At 37.7% G+C, this 21,508-nt stretch overlaps 2 protein-coding genes across 2 annotated transcripts; both read right to left on the bottom strand.

Annotated features, from left to right (window-relative positions):
• Positions 1-1,979: 1,979 nt before the first annotated feature.
• LOC118738394 (transmembrane protein 135-like) lies at positions 1,980-8,350 on the bottom strand. Its single transcript, XM_036469318.1, has 6 exons — positions 8,120-8,350; positions 7,906-8,036; positions 6,509-6,635; positions 3,792-4,232; positions 3,364-3,701; positions 1,980-2,309 (listed from the first exon to the last, which is right to left on the bottom strand). The coding sequence occupies exons 1-6, from the start codon at positions 8,270-8,272 to the stop codon at positions 2,246-2,248; spliced, it is 1,254 nt and encodes a 417-aa protein (XP_036325211.1). The 5' UTR covers positions 8,273-8,350; the 3' UTR covers positions 1,980-2,245.
• A 1,901-nt stretch (positions 8,351-10,251) lies between these two features.
• LOC118737033 (heat shock 70 kDa protein cognate 2) lies at positions 10,252-20,988 on the bottom strand. The gene is made up of 3 exons (XM_036467268.1): positions 20,587-20,988; positions 12,539-14,020; positions 10,252-10,695 (listed from the first exon to the last, which is right to left on the bottom strand). Exons 1-3 carry the CDS (start codon positions 20,758-20,760, stop codon positions 10,435-10,437), a joined length of 1,917 nt encoding a protein of 638 aa, XP_036323161.1. The 5' UTR covers positions 20,761-20,988; the 3' UTR covers positions 10,252-10,434.
• Positions 20,989-21,508: the final 520 nt, after the last annotated feature.

The following is a 21,508-nucleotide window of genomic DNA, read 5'->3' as shown; positions in this document are numbered from 1 at the left end:
CCCGACTGCCGACCAAAATTAATTTCACGGAACCCTGGTGACTTTCCTACGGAACCCACTTTAGGAAGCTCTGCCATAATTGATGACTTTAAAACCACAAGCTGTTCTAAGTATGCTACTAATTCTCCTTTTTTCAGCATTGAATTGAATCTCAGTCAGTATTGCCAGAGAAAGTTCAATAAAAATCAGAGCTAAAAAATCGTCAGCAAAAAACCGTGTTTATACGTATACGGCGGTCGCTGGGGTATAGCGGTTAGCAGTGTGTGCTATCATTCCGCAGGGCCTGGATTCGAGCACGGTTCAACACAACATCAAAATAAAATAAAGTTTTTTCTAATAGCGGTCGCCCCTCGGCAGGCAATGGCAAATCTCCGATCGTATTCAGCCATGAAAAACAGCTTCTCGTAAAAATGCCTTGTGACAACATCAAGGTGCACCGTACAAATCGGAGGAGAAGCTTGGCCAGAGACTAACATATCAAACAATTATTTTAAAAATGCAGTCCAATGTGGAATAACAATATGGGTACGAAATGAAGGAACAAAAGTTCTGTAGAATTTAAAATTTTCGATTCGTACTGAAACTGCCCTTTCAATCAATTTAGTTTTGCTCAAGCTAGTAAAGTTAGAAGGACGATGTATTCGTGTGTAAACTAATCCTTAATCCCACAAGTCACGAGAGTTTACGGGGTGTGCATAACTCAGTGGTTAGCGCTTCTAACTTTGCACATCGATAATGTGGGTTCGATCCCTGCTGAAGTCTCGAATAATAAATCTGATGAGGGAATGTCGTGATCTCCGAAATGGCAGCTATAGCTTCTACCGCTTAGACTTTGATGTTGTTTTTCCATTTTTCCTAAGAAATAAAATCGTGGCACAAAGCTCAATAACAATATTGAAAATTTTACTTGTGCTTTCATTTGCTGCATTCAATTATACAGCAAGGATACCTTAAAACAGTGAAAAATTGTTACCTAAACTTTAAAAACATTAAATCACAAAAATCTTCCCCTTGAAAATATTTTCTGTGTAAAAATTAAAAATTAATAAGTTAATAATATTTTAAGAAAAATTTCGGGTATGCAGTTTTGTAGGCCATTCAATTTTAGTACAATAAAGTGCAAGTTTCACGTAGCTGTAAAATACATATCGAGGAAGTCACAAATAAATACTCACCGCTGTCGGGGCCGTAAATTATCAAATCCGTTTTGTTTTTTGTTCCATGCGCTCAATGTGCTTCCATATTTTCAGGCAGATGTACGTAAATTTTCAATATATATTGCAGGCGACGGCCCAATCCTCAATAGATATTAAATTTGCCTTGAATTGATTGATTGTTAATACTACAGGCAAAAAATACTGGCTACAGTTTGTCATTTTGTCTGCCAGAAATAGGTTTTATCAGTGCGCTTGCTTAACATTCGCATTCGAAAAAGCTCCGCATTGATTATTGCGAATACGAATGTTAAAATTAATGCGGAAGCTCCGCGGTTGCGAATGCGAATGCGAATATTCGCAACAACCCTGGTATCGAAAAATTTTTTACAAAGCAAGATTCCCCTTACATATTTAGTTCGTTTGGTCGCTTTTTCTTGATTTCTTCATTCAAACGGTCGAGTAGTGCACATTAGAGGACTGTATCGATCGTTTCGCCACATTGGACGAGTAGCAGCTCAAAATGAACAATTCCTTTCAAATCCCTCCAAACCCTCGACATAACCTTGTTTTGCGGTCAGTTTGAATCAACAATTTTTGACTTGGATGAATTTTGGGCAGGACTTTTCTTATATAGTATGTCTAATATAACGAAGTTCTGTCAAAGGAAAACAATTGTATTTTTTTCGAAGGTTATGGAAGATTCTTTATTTCACAATTTTCGGAATTTCGCAAGTTTGTTATTTAAATATCTAGAAAACTGCCATAGTTACAGTTCTAGTCTCGTCTTAAAGTTGATATCTAAGGCTATATGTATATCTGTGTAGTTTTTTTTTACAAATTATACTCAAAGTTATGTTGAACAAGAAAAGTTCTGACCAAACTTCATACAAAAAATCAATAATGGCCGATTGCAACCATTGGTCGATTTGACACGGATTGACCCATCTAAATAGATGCTCTAGACGAATTTCTGCACCAAAAGAAAATTTTGGGAAAAATGTCGCGGTCAGGCCTCAATATGTGCTCTAATTACAAGTTTCAGTTTTTATTTCTTTAGTTTTATAAAAAAATATTTATTTTGAGTTTGTTTAGTGTTCAGCATTTTTAAGTTGTTTCCCGAATATCTCTATGTTTTGATATAGATTTCTCGCACTGAAACGAAAAACGTGAGAATGATTAAATGCGGAATAAACATAAGCAATTTAGCGAGTATAAAAAGGCGTGAGTACCAGACACGAAAAAAGTATTGGGCGGTTTAGTTACATAAATAAACAGTAATAGACAGTACACGACTTGTTCATAATCACTTTTGTGACTAGTTTCGAACTACCCCAAACTGATCCCCAACTAGGCCCAAAATTGTCCTGAAGTAATTCTGAAAAAGTGATGAGCCCCAAAATGATCTTCAAACGGTCCCGAAATGGTCCCTTACTAGTCCAAAAATGATCACGAATTAGTCCTTAAGTAGTTCTGAAATAGTCGTTAGGTAGTTGTGAAATAGTCATGAACCAGCCCCGCAATGATCCTGAACTAGTTGCGAAATGAACCCGAAACGGTCTCGAATAGATCCTGAACTAGTCAGGAAATAGTCCTGAAAGTTTTGAAACGGTATCGAAGTGGTGCCTAATTAGTCTCAAAAATTGCTTTAAAGTAGACTTGAACTAGTCCCAAAATTGGCCTGAACTAGGCCCAAGTGAGTCCCGAACTAGTCCCAAAATAGTCCTGTCTAGTCAGGAAATGGTTTTGAATAGGTCCAAAAGAGGAGCCGAAATGGTCAAAACTAGCCGTGATCTAATTCCAAAATGGTCTCGAACCAGGCCCAAAATGATCCCGAACTAGTCCCAAAATAGCCCCGAAATGGTTCTGAATAGGTCCAAAAGAGGACCCGAAATGGTCAAAAACTAGCCATAAACTATTGCGAAAATTTTCATTTGAAGCAGGTACAAATTTTATGCTGGGTTACAGATTAAACACGTAAAAATTGTCTGCTGGGTTAACGAAAATTTCACCCATACAGAGAGCTAAGATGTTTACACATCAAAAATTAAATTTAAAACTGTTTTTTCCATGTTTGCATGTTCAATTAATTGTGGCTCCAATACATTCTGTAATACTTAAAATCAAACAACTATACATACTCATAAAATACTCGTACAAGTAGTTATAATCGCTCTCCGCTCTGAAATTATACATTTTAAATACTTACTAATTGTTTGTGAGTCCATTGATAATCGTTTCGCCGAGACTGCTTATGTATTCTTTGCGAAAGCAATAGGTATGCACTAAGTATGCCAGTGCCACTGGGAAGAGCATTTTGTTGTACGACAACCTTTTGACCCACTCAAAGGTGTCACCGCAGCGCTCGGCGGCGGTGAGGTGCGCCTTGAAATGCTGCCAACTTATTTGTATGCCCAACACCAAGGCATAGCATAGCAGCGTCAATTTCGGATAGAAAATGAAACATGAGCCGCTTAGGAAGGCAGCCGCAGTGTGGTTTACTGTGGAGTCGCCACCATAGTTTTGATTGAAAAAGCAATGCAGCAGCTGGTATAATGCAAAGAAACGTATTAAGTGGAAATGTTTTATTCATAAAAAAAAAATACAAAATACAAAAAACTTAAACTTAAAACTTACCCTATAAATGGCTATGTACGAAGTGAGTAGCGCGCAAGAACGTATTTTAAAGGTTCTCAGCTTGGCGATTGCTTTAGCTGTGAAACCTTTTCCATCCGTTGTCGCCTTGCTCATCAACATTTTAAGGATATCCAAGGTAAGTCCAATGATCATGTAATTCCGCATGCCTTGAAGGGCATAGGGAATGCAGGACTTGTTATGACTACACGATTTGTGGTGTGAGTTGACATTTCTCTCTTCAGTCGATTCCTCGTTTTCTGCAGACGTTGTTTCTCGACAGGGTGTAGGTTCCAGCAACCAAAATCCTTTGTAAGTTTTTGCTCGCTTGGCATCCATTATCAATCCACTACAGCACATGAATATAAATGTGCGAAGCAGTGCGGAATTGGCGATCAATTTGGTGATGACAGTTTTCTGTTGAAGCACAAACGATTCGATGGTCTGGTGATGCAATTGTTAGAGAAATACATAAATTATGTTAGAAGCTTGACTTATTATTCGTTAGACAAATATAACGGCTTAATACCTAAAATGGAGTACATATTTGTGTTAAGTAATAATGTTTGTAATAATTTCCCTTTGCAATTAATTAGATTCAAAGTCTCGGCATGAGCAACTATGGGGAAAATGAACTGTTTATCGTCTTAGATTGCTTTAGTTCTTCCTTCATTTTAGTGCTTTAGTTTCCTTCTCTATTTTTCGGATAAAAGAACACGTAAGATAAAGAAGCCATATCGCTCTGTCCGATTTCTTGATATTTTATTTCATTTAAGGCAGTATCACAAGATTGGGACTGTGCCCAAAATTTGGTGCAAATCTCGTATCCCAATCGCGTGAATGCACAAATAGTTTTCTTTATCCCAATCAAGACAAACAGTTTGTCAAAATTTTTCCATAGAAGTTCGATATATTGTACCAATCGTGTGACTACAAAAAAAGGGATCGTCCATTACAGCACTATGTAAGTATTACAATCGAAAGCTAAAGGGCTGTCAGTACGCTGACCGTATTATTGTTGTCTTTGTTATGGCGGCTACTCAAAACTGCCTAGATCGGTTAGAGTTTTTGAATAGGGACAAAGGTGTTAGCTGAGTGGGGGTTTGCGAAGAGATACCTCGAGTCGTGGGGTGTGTCTCCTGATGCAGGGCACTCGTTGGGCACATCTGCATCTAATCAAGTCAGGTACGAGTTTAACCTGTTGCAGTGACCAGAGCGAAATTGGGTTTTGTGATTCTAGTCTCCCGAGGCAGACGAGACTCTGTCTCATCTACGTCGGGTAGTTGTGTTCTCAAAACGGCATTCACAGGTTCAGAGTCTGTGTAGGTCAATACTAACTCCATGTGAATGCCATTAATGGCCTGTTGGTAAGCAGTCGGGTCCAGAGGTTGCTTTATGAACCCCTGGACTTATTCTGTCAACCAGACCAAAATAGGGGCAAAATGCATATGCCCTTTCACTCACTACAGACGAGGTGAGAACAGCAATAACGGGACCGATGGTATGTCGACTGTTGTATGCTTGCGGCGAATAGCTGGTTGTGCTTTGGCTTTGTGAATATATTCCCGAATATTGGAATCTAGTATACCCTGTCAAATTCACAAGAAACGGGATTGGTACCGAAATTCAGTGTGCGTCCAATCCTGAAATGGAAACGGAAAGTCGAGGTCATGAAAGTAGAAAAAGTGGTGAATCGTGGCGTTGATCCAGCAATCATATCTACTATCTATTTACGGCATTGAAGGTCTATCAGTTGTATCCATTGAGGGGAAGAACAAATAAGGGCTAGTATGGCTGTGTAGTAGCGTTGAGCACCATCCATCAGGTCGATCCGAATTGGGAGAGACTCTCTTACCCGTTCCAAACCACACACGGGTTTAGACAAGGTGAACCCTAAGGGCGTCTAGCTTTGTATTTTTCAGCTTAGGTATGAGGATAAGATATCCATCCCAAGGCAACACCCGAATAAAAACTGCATAGTCATCGGCAGGTTTAATATTCGAACTTTGCCAGCTTTCTTCGATAATTTTTTTTTATATAATGTAGTCTGTATTACTGCCACGATAAGGGGCATTTAACTTGCCTAATTTAATTTCAAATTAAGATTTAACGTTATATTCCTTACATGCTAGATTCTACTCATATAAATAGGCCTCTTCTATACCGAAGTTGAATACATGTGTCTAGGTAGTAAACTTAGGGCCAGTTTCTCAATGTCTGGTTAACACTAACTACAGGTTATCGATTCCCTGTTGTATGTTATGGAGTCGATCACGTCGTTAACGATGTTTAACTTGCAGACATTAAGAAACTGGCCTTATTCTTTTTCTCTCTAACCTTAGCTTTAGAAAGCAATTGCTTTTCTTAAAATATCAGACCTTTTACTCGATTTATTCAAACAAAATTTATAGTATAATGTCTGAAATTTTAAGAAAAATCAATTGCTTAGTTTATATTCATAAGGCTCATGATTCTTTTGTGATTGAAAACAAAACCTTAAGCATGTTGTATGCTTTATCAAAAGTCCACTGTAATGGTTTATAAATACCTATTAAATCAAAAAGCTTTTATACAAAACAAAACAAGAATACCTAACCAATTTAAAGCAAGTTGATTTTATTACACAACTGACTCAACGCTTGATGTTTTACGTGTTCTAAGTATTCATTTAGTTCTTTAATAGTATGCAATTATCTATACATACATACAAACATACTTACACACTGAAACACGGTAGTCTCAAAGAGACGATGAACTCTTGGACTTGGTACGGCCCACATTGCAAAGCTGCCAATGAATGTAGGCCAAAAAACAAAGGTGTATTTGCCAAATTTTCCGAATATATGACTGCAAGATGGAAATTGGTTGCAATAAGAGCAGGGTTGCAATTCACAATTTAGTATTTATATATGTTCGCGCTGTTTCACTTGAATAGGTACTTCGTTTTTCTCCAGCAACCGAGCTTATGTGTGTACTGTTAGGGATCGGAGAAAATCACAAAATATTTAATAATTCATGGGTTCGGGACTTTAGAGACGAGCTAATAAAATTAAACGGCTCGTGGCGTGGAAATGACAGAAGGAGCAAAGCGAATCCAGCATCTAGTTGAAGTGTCACTACATCAAAATTGAATAAAGATGCTGGTGTTAATGTCACCACAAGGATAATATGCTGAGTTCAGCACTTGAGTTCACAAAAATTCTAAAAACGGTTACCAAAAAATGTACATAGTGAAAAATGGGGACTGTGATTTTCTAGTACTGACAAGTTTTGGTAGACAAATTCGAAAGTTTTTTTTCGGGCGAAAATTTGTATTTTTAATTAAGTTGTTCATACGGATTTTATTGTTACGTTATACGAAGGGAAGAACGCTTTTGACTTATCGAGAGGAGGAGAAGATTAGAATGATAAGAAACACACTAGACATTAGAAAGCAATTAGACTACGATTGATATCTAACCTTTCCCCTTTTGTAGAGAATGCTATAATTCTCCATAGATTCTCAAATCGTTCTCTAACCTAAATGTTTGTTGGGTAATGTAACGAAATATTTAAAATACAAACAGCTCGAAACGACATGCATTTCACAGCTCGTGTACATATATTCTGGGCCATAATTGTTGCATTTTACACAGCAAAATAATGCCACCGAGTATACCAAAGAAGCTATGAAAACGCGGAAATGGAGTACAATATTTTTTTTTGTATTTATGGCTGGTTGTTTTGCGAAATTTATAAGTCCCGCCATTCATATACATATGTATACAAATAATAAATAAATATCTATAAACATACGTATGTATTTGGATTTTGCCTTACGATGACCGAATTTAAGGGGCGAGAGTTGGCGAAAGTGTTGATTGCTTCTCCATGAATACCCTTTAACAAAAAATCCTTTCGGTGTATTTAAAGGACTGTAATTATTCAGTTGAATCAAAAACTTTGCAAATATTTTGTATTATTTAAAATAAGTCCGAGTATAAAACAAACTATCAAAAACTTACAAAATATGTAGGTAATTTTGCGATATTTTTACGATATCTACAAGGCGCATGGATTTTGCAAGAAAACACTGTACCTATTCAAATGAAGCGGGCGGTGTATTTTTTAAACTTACCGCAGCCAACAAATCATCAACATTATCATCCAGCCGGTCGCTGTACCACTCACTACTGCTGCAAAGTAGTAATTGAGCGTGGATTTGAGAATTCCCTTATTTAGCGAACGAATGTGCACAAGTAACGGTAACTGAAAAATGTTTTTTATGCGAAATATTTTTTATCTGAAATATACTAAATATTTACTTAGGTTATTTTATAACGCGCACTTACACCAATGACTGGAGCAAAATACTTCATATTCGATATTAGAAACTTGTAAGTGTTTAGTGCGACATTCATTTTACACGAACCATTATGCACAATATCGTTACAACATAAGCCTTTTTCAAGGTTATCCTTGAACAGTTTACTCAACACCACCATATTGTAGCGCCCGTTTTAAGCGAACATTCAAATCTCCGCTGTAAATTTTTATTAGTTAAGTCTAGAAACCGAACTTGCCTAGGCCACAATGATATTGAAACTAAATAATTTCCGAAAGAAAGCAATGGCTATCAATTTAACCTTTATGTCAACAGCAGAAAAATTATACGTATGTATGTATGTACGTCAGAAGCAGCATAATCGGGTATGCACATACCTACATACATTTTGTATGAGAAATGGCATTACTTTAATCTGCCAAAGTTTTTATTGTTATTTTCTGAATAAATATGTTTATTTTAAATACATATTTATGTGAACAAAGATTTGAGAAATATGTTATTTTACTGTATAAATTATGAGTTTCACAGGCCACACTTTATGATCTTGGGTAGGTATATGCGAAATGGATTGTTTAGGTACAAAACTTGTGAAATTCTGTGAGAAAAGGGTTTTTCAAGTAGACGAAAATAATTCTTGTGATGTTTCTTGTTACATCATGTAGTTCAAAGCTTTCAAAAATCTGAAGAGCCCGTAGGCAAAGAAGTACTTTTACTCTGATATTACTTGAATTTATGTTGTAGTACTAACTTGGAGACTGAAGAGATATGGGTTTTTATTGCCAAGTGTTTCCCCACGAAACAAAATTTACAAAAGTAAAAATCGAAGATGGCGAATGACTCTCTCCACGACAACTTAGTGCAGTGGATCCTGGAAGATTTTAAATTTTTATTTTTTTTTTTTTACATAAAAAACTTTTGCCCTTATTCATAAAAAATAAAGTAGGTTTAAAGAGCTTTATAAATTGACGTTTTCATAAATTTTTCAATTTATAAACCTTTTATAAAGCTACTTTATTTTTCATGATTAAGTACCCAAATGGGCGTAATAGGCTACTTAGGCGTATGGACACTAGATCTTCTAACGCTCGAGCAATATGATAAATAGACATAGAAATTTTATGAAATTGTATATTTTTGAAAGAGGAAAGGAAAGGAAAAACAAAAACAATATGAATAAATCATATTAAAAGGTCTGAAATCACGAAAATCCCTTCAAGAAAATGGCAGAATTGAACTTTATTGGAAGTTCACATGTTGGGGATATCATGAAATTTCAAGTTAATCCGATATATAGTTTCCAAGATATAGCAAATTAGACCCGGGTATGTTGCTGTTAACATAAAGGTTAATAAAATCCAGTATTTTCACATTTTTCCGTGCGCTTCGCTTTAGTTTTTAAATTACATAGGTGCAAGTACGGAGAATTTTAACGTCAGTAGGTTTGATCAATTAAAAAAAAAAAAAAAGAAATTCTCAACTTTAGTATACAAGGCGTTCGTTCATACATTATACTATACCTAGTACGTACACGTGTACTAAATGCAGCTAAAGCCACTCAAATATACTACATACATATTTATAAGCCTTTGAAAAGATATATATGTATGTATGTAAATATGTATGTACATATAGTGCTTATCATAACTATACGACACTCACGTCTTGACAAGATTTGACTACTTATTAATTTGTTTTTTGTTTAAATTATTTTCTTGTATAAAAGTATTGTTTATTTTTTTACAAAATCCGTATAAATCCAAGTTTCAATGCTTGTGGAATAAATATTAAAAAAAATTCAACAAACTTTCGTAACAATTTCGAGATTTCTTAGAAAGATTTTCAGTATGCAGTTTTGTAGCCCATTAATTTTTTAGTGCAAGTTTGAAGTAGCTGGGACTTGCCGTTGATTTTTGGCAATTTCAAAATATTTCTGAAAAATGTAATTGTAAAGCTAGATTTTTTTTTCGAAATTTTGTGTGTTTTTTTTTTTGAAGTAATTAACATTGAAAAATAAATAAATAAAAAGTCAAATCTTGTCAATATGTGAGTGTTGTATAGTTATGATAAGCACTGTATGTATATAAGTTTCAATCGCCAAAGACTTGAAGAAATGAATCAACTCCAGTATTTGTTTGGGTGTATTTATGCATGCGATTCGTATTCAGCACAATTTTTTTTTTTAACAAATTCTGTACATAGGTCTATGCATAATTATCCAATTTAGAAAATGTAAAAATAAATATTTAAATTTAAAATTAACGTAAAATTAAGCGGAATTGAGAAAATGAAAATAGTATAAAATCGCTATGCCATGCAATTCTAATCGACTTCCTCCACAGTTGGTCCGCCAGCACGTCCACCTTGTGCGCCTTTTCCGGCTCCCGCATCGCCGCTACCAGCTCCATGCATTTTCGCCATGATTGGCCCGCATACACGTTGACATTCCTTTAGGCGATCGTCGAATTCATCTTTTTCGGCCAACGTATTGGCATCTAGCCAGGACATCTCCGAAGTACATTTATCGCGCACTGTTGCCTTATCGGAGTCAGTTAGGCGGCCAGCAGGTGAATCTTCAACAGCCTGAAAAGAAAATACAATGAAGTAGATATGTATGTAGAAACTGGAATGTCAATGAAAGCAGATACAACGTGATAAATATAAAATATGTATTATAACCTTTTAAATAGTAAGCCTAATGTCAACCCTACCTATCAATTTGATGTCCTTCTTACCGGATGTGTAACTAAAAAGCTTGACCCATCTAAGGCCCTAAATAGTTACAAATAATTTCAACCAAACTTGGTTGTTCCACTCAGCTAGGTAGGTAGATAAGTAAAGTAGTTGCCCAATGTACATTATTTATGGAACTGTAACTGCGAAAAAAACTGTGTACTGAGTACGAAGTTTCGCAGGTGTCTGATAGTAGTCCTGAAGAACTTCTCAGGCAGGGCTGGTTAAATGGCGTTCAAATGATTCCACCTCGAAGCCGAAGGCCCTGATTTCTGTTTGGTTATCAGAGTAGATGTTTACCTCACTTATCAACGTTACACATTTCAGAACTCAGTTTACTGCTTCCTTAGTGGTAGCTACCTGCAAAATAATAAGTCTGGAAGTCGACCTCCACTCCAACCATCATTTGAGAGGGTTATCAGGGACAAAGTCGAAGTTTTCAAGAGTATTAGGGTGTCACAAACTTGGGTCAGCTAAGCACCTAAAGCCCCTAAGTCAGTCATGACGTTCTGTGCTAGAGGTGGAGTAGGCCTACCGTTTCACCCGCTCCAATTTCCTATATAGCGCAGTTTTTTTTTTCTAGGTTATGGGCTTCACAGTGGTGTCATACGGCTAGGATACCACTTTACAAAGTAGACCGCATCTCCTACCAATTGTACTTTACCAATAGTAGAGAGCCAATGCTATCTTTTCGATGACTCCCGTTTAGAATCAAGCCCAAGTACATATGTAATTGACTCAGATAGCGTAAGACTGAAGTTAACAATTCGGGAAAGAGTCGCATGACTGTCCCGGATACCTTTGGTATAAGCGCATGGCTTTCAAATTAATTTTAAATATGTAATATATCGGCGGATGAGTGGAGGATTAACCTATCTCGGCAGCTGGTTCGAAAAGTCCAATATATCGGCAGCTCAGGTAGGATGTTCTTCATCCAAATTCCGATGTGGGGCGTTCTTGAGTTATTTTCTAATATAGGGCGTTTTCAAACCGGCTGCCGAGATGGGTCGATCTTCCACTTAGCCGCCGATATGTAGTTGCAAATCTTTTTCTCAAATATACAGCTCGTGCCATACTGCAATAATGTGGCAACTTTTGGTTAATGCATTTTGCTTGCTGTTAGTATTTGTCTAAATATAATATTAAAAAGTGGTAATTTCGTACAACGTTTTTAAGGAAGATTCTAAGATTCTCTGACTTTTTAAAGTTGCAGGTTTTATTGGGAATGTCGGTAAAGGATTTTTTGAAACACCTTCCCAATACCGCCCACCCCGGAAATTTTGAAATTATTACCGTAGGTCCCGCGGGTTAGGCTGCAGTCTTCTGTAGGTCCGAGTGACACCTATGTCTCTTTCCAGGAGTCATCCAAAAATTTTTGTGGGAGCACAACTAAATTAAAGTTTTAATTCAAACGGTAACAACATTCGTATGTAAATATTAACCCTCTAGCAACTTATTCACAATTGTTGATGTGAGGAAAGGCCAATAAGCTTAAAAATGTCAGTGAAGACTGTTTCGTACGCATTTCTAAAAACAGCAGCCATAAAAGACATATTTCGAAAACAGGTAGCAGGCAGGTAGGGACGACGTACAATAAGCAGTTCCACTGCATGGCTTCCATTGGCCTACTTTTAAGTCAATAAACTAATACAACTAAAGTTTTCTTTCTACCCCAAATCAACCACATACATACCTGTTTACAACTGAATATGTAGCTCTCCAAAGCATTTCGCGACTGTATGCGTTGCCTCTGTTTCTCATCCTCGTCCTTGTAACGTTCCGCATCCGAGAGCATTCTATCGATTTCTGCCTTTGACAGGCGTCCCTTATCATTGGTGATTGTGATCTTCTCAGATTTCCCAGTACTGTTATCCTTAGCCGACACATGCAATATACCATCAGCGTTGAGATCGAAAGTGACCTCAATTTTGGGAACACCACGTGGCGCCGGTGGTATACCAGTCAAATTAAAAGTACCCAATAGATTGTTATCCTTAGTCATGGCACGTTCACCTTCGTACACCTGTATAGTAACTGCATTTTGGTTGTCACTGTATGTCGTGAAGGTCTGTTGCTGTTTGCATGGAATGCGCGCATTGCGTTCAATTAACTTGGTCATAACACCGCCAGCAGTTTCAATACCCAATGAAAGTGGTGTCACATCGACCAACAGAACGTCTTGAATCTGTGAGCTACCAACACCGGTAAGAATAGCGGCTTGCACAGCTGCGCCATATGCCACAGCCTCATCAGGGTTGATGGACAAGTTCAGTTGCTTGCCACCGAAGAAGTCTTGTAGCATTTTTTGTATTTTCGGAATGCGTGTTGAGCCGCCCACTAGCACAACATCATGTATGGTAGCTTTGTCCATTTTCGCGTCATTCAATGCACGTTCCACTGGCTCCAACGTCGAACGGAACAAATCCATATTCATCTCTTCGAAGCGTGCACGACTAATCTTCGAATAGAAGTCAATGCCCTCATGCAACGCATCAATTTCAATAGACGCTTCGGTGCTGCTGGAGAGTGTACGTTTTGCGCGTTCGCAGGCGGTACGCAAGCGTCGCAGTGCGCGCACATTGGACGATAGATCGCGTTTGTGTTTACGCTTGAATTCCTCGACAAAGTGATTCACCAGACGATTGTCGAAATCTTCACCACCCAGATGTGTATCGCCGGCAGTCGACTTGACCTCGAAGAGCGAGCCCTCATCGATGGATAGAATGGAGACATCGAAAGTACCACCACCCAAATCAAAGATGAGTACATTCTTTTCACCTTTCAAATTCTTATCCAAACCGTAGGCTAAAGCGGCGGCAGTGGGTTCATTAATGATGCGCAGCACATTTAGGCCAGCAATCGAACCGGCATCTTTGGTGGCTTGACGTTGACTGTCATTGAAGTAGGCTGGCACTGTAATAACGGCATCGGTCACCTTGCCACCCAGATAGACTTCGGCGATTTCGCGCATTTTGGTCAAGACCATTGAACTGATTTCTTCTGGTGCGAAGCGTTTATTTTCACCTTTGAACTCAACCTCAATTTTAGGTTTGCCACAGTCGTTGACCACCTTGAAAGGCCAATGTTTCATGTCCTCCTGAATTTTGGCGTCATCGAAGCGGCGACCAATCAGACGTTTGGCATCGAATACTGTGTTTTTGGCATTCATGGCGACCTGGGTGGGGAACGAGAAAGAAAAATACACATAATTAAGTCGTTAAAATTATCGAAAAATTTGTGATTTTATTAAGAGCTCGATTTTAGGCGTTAAAGTAGACATCACAAACGCTTTTAGCGAATTTCGGTAATAACTTCAGCTCTACTTTTCAACTGCCTTCTAACTTCTCGTATTGATAAGTTCCTAAGAATTTTAGTCGTATTTTGACAGTGCAGGATATCGACATGGAAAATGGTTTTAGGTTTCTCTGGTCACCCGCTCACGACAATTCCAGCACCTGTCCACGTTACCCATTCTTTTTGCATGAGCAGCCACCAGAATATGGCTCCTAAACAATCTGGTAACAACTCATTCCACCTAGCCTCTAACTGCCTAGTTACACAAGTTTTGAAGTGGTCTAGGTATGTAGTTTGTCTGTTCGAGAATCAGACTGGTAGCGCTCTTACAGCCTCATCCACTAGTACATTAACCTCTTTCCTTTGCCGGGCCTTCTGTTGGCAGCCAGCCGGTCAATGGCTTCCCCGCTGCGAGGAACATTTATAGACGAAATAATACATGAGATAACTGCCTTAATTGCCGGCAGAATTTTTACGTATACGTTTACATTTGAGTGGAATCCCATTTCCTTGTAGGCTACCTCTGCTCCTACCCTCAAAGCGAAAACCTCTGATTGATATATTCAGAACTCGTTAGGTAATCTTACGCCTGACGTTCAGTTCCCGGAAGTAGGTTGTGAGGACATGTATGGAAAGTTCCACATTCCCACTCGATATCCTCTGTAAGTTGTTACTTTTACAAAGCAAACAGAGCGAATAATCAAGTCATTAACTTGCGGGACCATAACTTCCGAATTCGATAACCCTGCCAGAATGGTGAAAGTGTTTGAGTCGCCTCAGTGGTCAATTGCTTCCTACGAATAACTAACTTCCTCGCAGCATCTGTTGCGCCACCGTTGGATCACCGCTGCAATAGCACAGCGATGAAACCTGTCCAATAGCAGAGCTTTTGCGATTCAGAAGTCTCGCGTTAATTGTGACATTTCCGCACTATCTCCGATTTTAATACTTTGGCTCCTATTCAACAACAAACCGCTTGGTTAACAGCGAAGATAGTGTCTTTTTCCTGCTGAAAATGTGCTGGCTACAGTTTGTCGAACGAAAAGACTGACTGATCTGCAGGTCCTTCGAATAGAGACCGATCGCGCATCTTTGAACCCTCAGATTAAATGGATATATATACTCAACATCAGCCAATGGTAATACTTTGCTCCATTATTCTATTGTAGGAAACCGTATAGGTATATCTGTATTGAAGCCTCAAACCGGCGTAATGCAACCAGTACTTTCTCCTAATATAAATAAACGATAATTCCATTAAACCGTTCTCTTTTAATTAAAGAAAGCATTCCTAATCTGTTAATACTTTATTTGAAAATTTCCAAATTCCATAATACTTTTCTATTTTCGAGTGTTTGCAATTCTTTCGCATACTAAATATAGACGTAGTCATAAACAATTTTCGAAACTTGGCATAAAACAGCAATATTTTAAATGCAACTGATGAACGCTATTTTCAGAGCAACGCAAGCATAGAAACATGCCGCTGTGCCGCCCTATACCAGAATGTTCCACGCGTCGTGACTTACATATGTATGTATGCGTGATTCATATCTCGACACCCACACGATCACCAAAAAAATTCATAACGTTCCCACATCGTCGCTTCAACTTGGCCAACAATAATTGGGTTAGAAAGCAAAAGTTATTAGATGGATGTATGAATGTACATTAGGGTGGTCCAACATTGCATGTGAAAAAGTAAAGTCGGAATTTTAATGCTCTCGCCCCCTAGGATTGTTCTATAAAGAAAAAAGATTAGCCCCTATTTTTATTTTGAAATCAAAAAATATTTAGAGGTCGCCCAAAGCGCTCAAAGTTGTCCATGCATTTTATATGGGGAAAAAAACAAGTTTTCTTAGAAATGGTATAGAATTCTTGAAAATCAATTTTTCGATCAGATTACTCTAGTTCTCTTCAGGAGACTTCCAATAATAATACGTATTTGTTCATTTAACCATTTGTAAGACAGTCCTGGGTGTGAGAGCTTACTTTTACTTACGACTTTACTTTTTTGGAGCACCCTAATGTACATAAATGTATGTGTATGTATGTAAGAGTATCTGTTCATATTTGCTAGGCAAATGCTGGTATAGCGTTAAAAGGTGTCGACGACTCATATAATGAACCAAAATGGTAGTAAATGTCGCAGAGTGAACCATAAAAAGGCATTACGAGTGCTCGAGCACTTGTCTCCGGTGATCATTATGCGTTGTTGTAAAAATAATGAATGACAGCATCTAACATGACATAAGTGTATGGACGAGCGGGTATGCATATGCACATACATAATGTCATATGTACAAAATGTAACTTGACGGACCATCATATTTGGCTTATACATAACTACTACTCGTTCACAGGCTGCACGATGACAAGTGTGTGTGCATGTGCCTTAATTTACAGAATTCCAATGAGACTATATGCAGCTTATCGTCGACGGGCGATCGTCGCAATTCCCAGCGCTATGTACCTACTTACATACATATGTACATACATATGTTTTGCCCGTAAATTGGAGGGTCAAGAAAAACATGGTTTCAAGAGTTCATTTTTTTTGGTAGGTGCATAGTTTTTTGGAGTGTTGATGAGATGTCAGTGTGAAAATTTATGGTGACAGCTTGTCAATGCGCGATATTATTCCAACACATTGCATTTGTTCGCATTTGAGTTGTAGGAATGCGTTGCGCCTATTTATGAAATTATACATAAATGACCAATTTGGTGTGAAACTAATAAAAGTTTACAAATTATCGATTTACATAAGTATTTGGTTAGCAACTGCAGATGTGGTAAATGTATAATTCATACTTATTTCGGTAGATGCTAGAATGAGTTTATGAAAAATATTTTTACGAAATTCTCAATCACGAATTACTGAGACTAGTCAACCAGACTGACTCATTTCATACTCTTTTGTTGTCATAAATTCTGAGTTGAACTAAAATAACAAAGTTCACGCAGAAGTAAGGTTTAATAGTAATCAGAATTATAAAGAATACTTGTTTTTAAGACCCAAAAAAAGTGAAATGTTTCAGACTCTAATATGACTCCTAACTTGGGCTCGCCTTCAAAAAGGGAAATATGATCTTTTCTGACTCCTCAGGCAACTCAGAGGTCTGTGACTTTTCTGCCTCTAAAATGAGTCAGCGGTATCTTAGAGAGAGAGAAAAAAAATGTTGCTTTTGGGAAATGATGTCCGACCGAACGATATCTCCACGTATCAGCCAAGACCACTTACATAACTGCAGCGCAATTCAGTTCTTTTCTAAAAAACTATGCAAACGCAGAGAGAAGAGAAGAAAACCAGTGACCAATAAGGAGGCTATCTCTGACTAAACCAACGGATCCTAGATGCACTGAAATGCTCGGTGTTGCTTGAGAAATTATACAAGCATCCATGCAGCTTCTGCAGTAGTTGTAATAAAATTAAACAATGTCCGGCAAGAACGTACGTAAGTGTCTAGCCGAAACTGAAAAGTTAAGTTAAGAGAACGTATTAACTAATTAGAACATCGTCCTTTTTGCCACTTTTGTAAATCGGAGTAACATCTGTCGATTTCCAGTCGTCAATAAGGACCCCAGATGTTAACGACAAAGCAAGAGCAGGACATTGTATAAGAACGACAGTGGAGAGACCATCTACATCCATCTTAATGGCGGTTTAAGATCTTTAATACCATTCTCAACATATTCTAGCGATAGGCTCAAAAGGTCGAAGTTAAGAGAAAGTAGAAATTGAAGTCATGATCATCACAAACGAATGAGTGCTAGCGGATCTATCATTCCAAGAGACCGCAGATGGAACTCCCGAGCCAGACTTCCTAGACTTGATGAACTGCCACAACGACTTAGCGCTAGATAGATTTGGTGTTGCTTTCAACGCCTAAAATGTAATTTTTATACAGAAATTTATTCAAATACTTAGTTGAATTTTTTAGAACAATGCAAAAATAATGCATGTATAAGCATAGAGATTATTATACCATTTAAACCTCTTATAAAGTTTAGTTCGCCGATTCGCCGAAGTTTTTTTTTAAATCTCATGTATACCAAGGCAGCTTGTATTGCCTTTTCCGAATTAGGGGAATGGATATTTCTATGAATTTTTCATACAGTAGAAATTTACATGTTTGAAAAGGGTCGCAAAAAGTATCCCTTATATCTATATCAGGCAATGTCGTTCCGTGACGCGCGGGTTTGTCGGCGCTGCAAAATACCTGAATTTCGGAATTCCAAGGTACCCAGACAATGTGTGTGCAAATGTGTCGTTCAAAGCTCGGTGGCATTGAGCAACTACTTTTGAAGTACGCGGCATTTTCCCCAAGGATTTAACAGCCGTCTGGCTGTCAGTGAAAATCTAGATATCATGACCAGAAATCGTATCACACCACATCACTGGCCTTTGAGATAGCCATCAGTTCCGCAGTAATCAAGAAGGCGGGACCTGAATTATATACCTAATTGCTCCGAAGAAACCTCACCCGACAGTATACAATGACCACTCCTCCCTTAAGGGTTATGAACTCGGTGTTCGAAATGCGAGTAGGTGGGATGTAGCCGGTTGTAGGAAACTCAGTACGGTCGTTCAAGATTTTACAGTGACCCATATGTGCGGTGTAGATACATGCTACGAACTTGGGCTCCTGAGTCCAATTTTCGCCTGTAGCCCTGGTGCAGGAGTATACAGCAGTTGTAGCTTCTCGAACCTTTCATCGATGTAAGGTCCCCAAGGTCCTCTCTAGATATTTTAGAGAGATGGACAGCTGCGTTTCCTTGTAAATATGTAGTACCAGTTCGGACTTTTTTGGAATTTTTTTTTTAAAGCACCTTCAATAACCAAGAACACAGGCAGAGAATATTTTTTTGATGCCGTCATCGGAGACCAACAACACCCCATTGCAGACGGAGAGCTTGAGTTTCCTTTTGGGACCATATTACTTGGTCACACTTGTGTTATGAATATTACAGCCGATTAAGCCCCTACTTTTCCACAATCAATCCCGACATACCCAGCCGACATATTTAAATGGTTCCCGCACTATACTAACCTCCTCTTAGAGCCAATTTCACGAAATAAATTTAAGTGAAAAATGATTCTAATTTTTTTTTCGTTATATGGAAATCGACAGAAAATGAAAAATCGTTTTCCATGCTAATATTCCCAAACCAATTATCTAGCACCTCTTTTCTCTTATAACTATCTAACCCTCTGCCTGTTTTATAAACCAACCGTTAGAAGAGATTGACGAAAACACTTAATGCAATCACTAACTTAAGCCTTATTTCCACCATTAACTGCAGTTAAAAGGACAAGTCCCCAGAATTTAAACATAGGGTGATCGTCAAGGTTTATTTATAAATTTTCTCATTGATCCCTTCGTTGCGCTTGTACTTAATATGAGCAACTACCCCCTTCGAGTTGTAAACTCCTTCTTTCAATAGACATAAACTGCAGTTAAGACTTGGTGGAAATGAACTATTAGGCAGGGTTTAGTGAACTGCTACCACAACAATGGGTCCATGTGTAGGAAAGTCCTTTTATTTGTCTTCATTTTGACAATTGGATTTTTTATTTTGACATAAGCCATATATTACCGATACAATTTGTCGATATATTTTGACACAACTTTATCTTCTTTATCCACACACTTACCGAATATTTTATCGGCCACAAATTGACAGATAGCCTATTAAGTAGCGCATGTATGTAACATGACTGAATACTTACTTATTATTCTGATCTATATCAAACGGCTGACTAATGCCATTGAATTTGACAGTGAAAACCAGCCTTTCGCGGTTTGTGAGTTGAACAATTTGTTTGTAAAAAATAATTTTAGTATATGTAGTTTCTTTTGAAAGGGACGCTGGTAAATCGTTATTAAATTTAAATAAAGCGTTATTTTTAAATATTTTTTTTTTTAATGTAACCCTTGTTAGGCGAAGTTTTTAAAAATGCCCGGTAATACTCTTGAAGCTGAAATTTGGGCTCAAAATATACAATGGAAATGTGCAAAAATTAGCTCATTAGGGCTGTTCAGGATGTTGTGGAAATGAAATTGGATTTGCAGTTGGAATTGCATTTCACAAATTTTTTGCTTGCTGCCATGGCAACCGTGTGCATTATTTTATTTTTGTGAATTTACAAATGCAACGAATATGCAAATCCAAGAGCATACGCACAAGATTCTGAACAGCCTATAGACTTTTTGGTCATAATTTCATTTGTGACTTTCAATTAACCTTTCACACAGATATGTGAACATGTATGTGTGTATTCATTTCCAGCGAACCAAAAAATTCCCAGTTGCATACTTTTTTATAGTGAAATAATCTTAAATTTTAAACATTCTTTAAAAGCTTATTTCCCTTGTGTTTTAATAGTTCCCCTAATTCGATTTCTTTTCACTTTAAAAACACCAACATCTTTCACTTTGTGCCTACCTGATTTTTGGCTGCATCGCCAATAAGGCGTTCCATGTCGTTGAATGCAACATAACTGGGCGTGGTACGGTTGCCCTGATCATTGGCAATGATTTCAACTTTATTATTCTGCCAAACGCCCACGCAGGAGTAGGTGGTGCCCAAATCAATACCGATCGCTGGTGTCTTAACCATATTTTTTTTTTTTAAATTATGTAGGTAACTAAAATTTATATATATATGCACTAAATTCAAATTAAATGCAATATTTCTTTATATCTTTTCTTCGCCGATTCGCACACACTTCGCACTTTCGCCACCAACTAGTAAATATCTTTCAACGAATGCTCTCCGTTTGGCCTTTACAAATTTCCACCGAATGTTCGCATTCAAACGCGCCGACAGACTGTTAGCTTTTCCTGCTGTTACACTTGATTTTATGCTTTAGCGCTTTGTTACTAATTTTTGTATTTATTAAAGCTGCCGAATGTTTTTTTTTTGGAGATAATGACGCGCTCGTCTCGTGAACTCTGCGAATCTCTGTGCGCAAGCGCTTAAATTACTAGTGGTTAACGACTGACTGCTTTGTTTACTTTGGAAAAGATGCCGTAAATGAAAGTCGTCGTATGCTTCGTCGCTATTAGCAGCGGGTAGTGGCTAAAATGTTGTTGACCAAATGATTGGAAATGCTTCTCAATTCTAATGGATATACTTTTGCTCTGTTTTCCTTGTCTTCAGTGGTTGCGTTGTTGTGTTGTTTTTTTGGTTTAATTATGCGAGAAATTCTTCTAGAACAGCGCTGCTGAATTTTGTTTATTTTACTGTCGATATCAAATATAAATGAATGCAGAGATGACTTTCTTGGCATAAAAATAGAAATTCTATTGAATTGATTTTATTTGGACTTTTTGAGTGGGTGGCGATAGAGCGTTTGCGTCTGCAG

Source organism: Rhagoletis pomonella, unplaced genomic scaffold, assembly GCF_013731165.1.
Source record: "Rhagoletis pomonella isolate Grant_MI unplaced genomic scaffold, Rhpom_1.0 Rhpom_scaffold_00004, whole genome shotgun sequence".
Taxonomy (NCBI): Eukaryota; Metazoa; Arthropoda; class Insecta; order Diptera; family Tephritidae; genus Rhagoletis; species Rhagoletis pomonella.
This window is presented reverse-complemented; position numbering and strand designations above follow the sequence as displayed.